The sequence below is a fragment of the Lactuca serriola genome, chromosome 2 (genome assembly GCF_051521515.1).
Source record: "Lactuca serriola cultivar US96UC23 chromosome 2, Lser_US96UC23_V15, whole genome shotgun sequence".
NCBI classification, from domain to species: Eukaryota; Viridiplantae; Streptophyta; class Magnoliopsida; order Asterales; family Asteraceae; genus Lactuca; species Lactuca serriola.
The window spans coordinates 205,426,545-205,430,201 of record NC_136409.1 but is presented as its reverse complement, the minus strand read 5'-3'; the positions used below and the strand labels follow the sequence as shown (position 1 = coordinate 205,430,201).

Here is a 3,657-nt window from a genome sequence, read left to right as displayed (position 1 = left end):
TATTAAGATTACTTAATTTCCCATAAAACTAGTCTCGATACTCTCTTACGTGTTTACCGACTAATTTTTGACAAACATACACTAAATTACATAATTAGCCCTGCATTCCTTAAATCGTAGAATCCACGCGCTACCGTTTGCTTGTTTGCTTCCTTCAAACGTCCCATCTTCACACACTCGTCTTTCATGGGTCTATTTCTATTTTGTTGCTGTTTAGTGTTTCCTTCCCTATCAGCACACAGCAAATACTCTCTCTCTCTCTCTCTCTCTCTCTCTCTCTCTCTCTCTCTCTAGAAAATCTACCACTCCCTAAAATGGAAGCAGACAACCGCCGTCCTTGATTTCGTCGCCGGCTGCTTGTATCTCGCTCTTCATCCGATCAAGTATTATGAAAACTCTCTTATTTCCATTTTATACAATATCTGCCCGCGTTTGTGTGCATATACGTGTATATATCTAAGCACGGTGTTTATATATCGATGTTGCAATTTGATTGATCGTATTTCTATTAATATGTATGTATACAGGTTTGAAAAGTAAAATTGTAGCTGAATTTTGAAAACTGAAGTCTGAAGTGATGTTGGACCTTAATCTGAGTGTTGATCAGAGCGGGTTGATGTCAAAATACGCGGAGAATGATGGCGGTAAACAGTTTCTCGAGGTATGCGGCAGCGGCGGTCGGTTGGAATACTCCGGAGGTACCTCGAATTCCTCCGTCGTGAATGTGGAGATATCGAGTAACGCTGGCGACGAGGAGCACTCGTACTCTTGTCCCGATCTTTTCGCTTATAGTTTCGATATATTGAAACCGAGTAACCGAGAAGACGATCGGGATTTTAGGTCAGGAACTGTGGTAACGAAGCAGCTCCTCCCGGAGAGTGATAGAGACGGTGGCTTGCAGCGACATCAATGGTTGGATGTTGTTGATGGAAGTGTCGCAGACGAAAGAAGAGAATTCATGTTAAGGCAGCAGCAGAGACAGCAAGTGAGGAAGAGTAGGAGAGGACCCAGGCCTCGGAGTTCTCAATATCGCGGTGTTACTTTTTACCGGAGAACTGGAAGATGGGAATCGCATATATGGTTAGTCAATTATTACATACATGAATAAATTTGATCATCAACTGCTTCGGTAGTAAATCACGATTCATTAACAATTCACGTAACTAAATTTGTTAAGAAACCGATGCTGTTACTTATTCACCACAGCAGTTAGATGTTTCGATCGTGAAATCTAACCATAAGAGTACGGGCTAAAACGTTTGATCATGCAATCGAGTATTAAAATACTGACAAACATCTGTGCATTTCAATGTTATACCCCTGTTTGATTTCTTCTTTCCTTCTAATTCTGCAGGGATTGTGGGAAACAAGTTTATCTGGGTAAGCAATTATGGATACCGAATTGCATTGGATTCTTTTGGGTTTCCTAATTCAAGTTTTACAAGATTCTATTTTTTGGCCAATAGCTAACCTTTTTGTTTTTGTCTGATTGTATGTGGTTGATTTTGCAGGTGGATTTGACACTGCACATGCTGCTGCAAGGTAACTATCATTTTTTTTTGTTTTTTTCTTATTTGACCTTACATTACCATGTGAGGTGAAGTGTGAATCCTTCCATATGAAATTAATCTCTTCTATTACATAATTACAGAGCATATGATCGGGCTGCAATTAAGTTTCGCGGGCTTGATGCTGATATTAATTTCAACATAAGTGATTACGAGGAAGATCTGAAACAGATAAAGAACTTAACAAAGGAAGAGTTTGTTCATATTCTGAGGCGTCAAAGCACTGGCTTCTCTAGAGGAAGCTCAAAATACAGAGGAGTCACCCTGCATAAATGTGGTCGATGGGAAGCTCGAATGGGCCAATTTCTTGGAAAAAAGTACATCTATCTTGGATTGTTTGACTCTGAAATTGAAGCTGCAAGGTTTGACTTTTGAGCCTCTCATTCTTTCTTTCAAATCACCATTTGATTGTTGATAATTTATATTTATTAGGGCTTATGACAAAGCTGCTATAAAATGCAACGGGAGAGAAGCAGTCACCAACTTTGAACCAAGTTCATACGAGGGTGAGCTAACTCTTGTGACTAACAATGGAGATGGAGGTACTAAATTACTAATTAACCCCTGGATTTCCTGATTCCATTCCATGTAAACTTTAATTAATTTTTGTGGTGATTTGTCTCCTGAATTACAGCTTCCATGGATTTGAATCTGGGTATTGGTCCTCCCTGTTTACCATTAGATAATAAGGCAAATCAGACTTCTGGGAGTTTGAACCAAATCAACTGGCTCTTAGGTGACATGTCTGAGGATAGAAGAACAAGGGTAATTTTGTAAATTGCTTTTAACTTATCGTTGTTCATAGTTATCCATCTGTTTAATTTATACAATTTTCAGATTGAAAACCACTCTACACCTATGACATTAGGAACTCAAAGTGGTGTTGGTTTTTTTCCAGTTTACCAGGTACCTTTTTTTGGTTAATAAAAATTTGCACTTGGTTAGAATGTGTCCAAATTACGATTTTAGTCATGACTTGTGTCCATTTTATAATTCAGGGAACAGCAACAGAGAAGGGTATGGAATGTCCAACTAAAAATTGGGCATGGCAGTTTCAAGGTCCTCATCTCTTTGCTGCAGCATCATCAGGATTCGGTAATTCAACAAACAATGCTTCATCATCATCATCATCATCCTCAGCATCATCAACTGCTGTTCCATTTCTGACTTACCATCACTACAATCCATCAATTAGAAGTGGTACAGGTGAGTACTACTTTAGGAGCTAAAGGTACAAGCAGACACAGCGTATAAAAACATAATTAGGCAGTTAGTTAGTTTGACATATTCTTGAAAAGCTTTGCACATTGATTAGGGGGTACAAGTCTTTTTGAATAAAGTGTTGTGGTAATCGGTAACATCAGCTTGAATTGTTTAACATTGATTTTGATTTGATATGAAAAGTCAAAAATGTCCCTGGGGGTGGTAACATCGTACATACTACATTGTACAAGTCGATGTATAACTGTTTGTCCTTGTGGGTTTGGAATGTACATTTTGTTTTTCACCAATTCAATGGTAGGGTTTCAAGATTAAATGTACAAACACCTGCATGCTGCAACTTATAAGTTACAACATGAAAACACATGATGTACTAATTTTCATGTAACATGACAAGGCTGTTTTCATTGTACCATGTATTTGTACGTGTAGGATCTCTGGTGGATGGGGAAATATCATGGTTATTAAATGTGTAACGTTTACATCATGTGTACAAAAGGAACACATTTTCTATAAATTCAATTAACCACTAGTTATTTAAAAAAAAAAAAAAAAACCAATGGTTTTATACCAATATGTTTCTGCAACTTTATGTACAAACTACAAGGCTCTTTAATGTCGTTTGTTTCTTGGGCTCTATGCTAAAACTACATTGGTAATTGGTAATTGCACATTTGGAGTTTCGGTTCCAATGATATAAGGTTGAGGTTTCGATACTTGTTTAAGAAAATGATTGAACATGTCATGTAGTCTTTGAATTCGGTATCTTTTATTAACTTTTTCATCTTTATACTAAAAGAAAATTCTGTATTTCTTGAAAATTGCCATAAAATCGCTTAAAATTTTAATATACCAAAAAAGAAAAAAT

The 3,657-nt window shown here is 37.2% G+C and overlaps 1 protein-coding gene across 1 annotated transcript; it reads left to right on the top strand.

Annotated features, from left to right (window-relative positions):
• Window positions 1-231: 231 nt before the first annotated feature.
• Window positions 232-3,214, top strand: LOC145088240 (floral homeotic protein APETALA 2-like). Its single transcript, XM_079026499.1, has 9 exons — window positions 232-383; window positions 528-1,080; window positions 1,355-1,380; window positions 1,512-1,542; window positions 1,652-1,930; window positions 2,001-2,110; window positions 2,203-2,333; window positions 2,406-2,474; window positions 2,567-3,214. The coding sequence occupies exons 2-9, from the start codon at window positions 578-580 to the stop codon at window positions 2,795-2,797; spliced, it is 1,380 nt and encodes a 459-aa protein (XP_078882625.1). The 5' UTR covers window positions 232-383; window positions 528-577; the 3' UTR covers window positions 2,798-3,214.
• The last annotated feature ends 443 nt before the right edge of the window (window positions 3,215-3,657 follow it).

Bases quoted from the DNA above. Each gene is read 5' to 3' on its own strand.
- LOC145088240 (XM_079026499.1), top strand. From the start codon at position 578: ATGTTGGACCTTAATCTGAGTGTTGATCAGAGCGGGTTGATGTCAAAA. The intron at 1,381-1,511 runs GTAAGCAATTAT...TTGATTTTGCAG, and splicing joins TGGGAAACAAGTTTATCTGG to GTGGATTTGACACTGCACAT. The intron at 1,931-2,000 runs GTTTGACTTTTG...TATATTTATTAG, and splicing joins TCTGAAATTGAAGCTGCAAG to GGCTTATGACAAAGCTGCTA.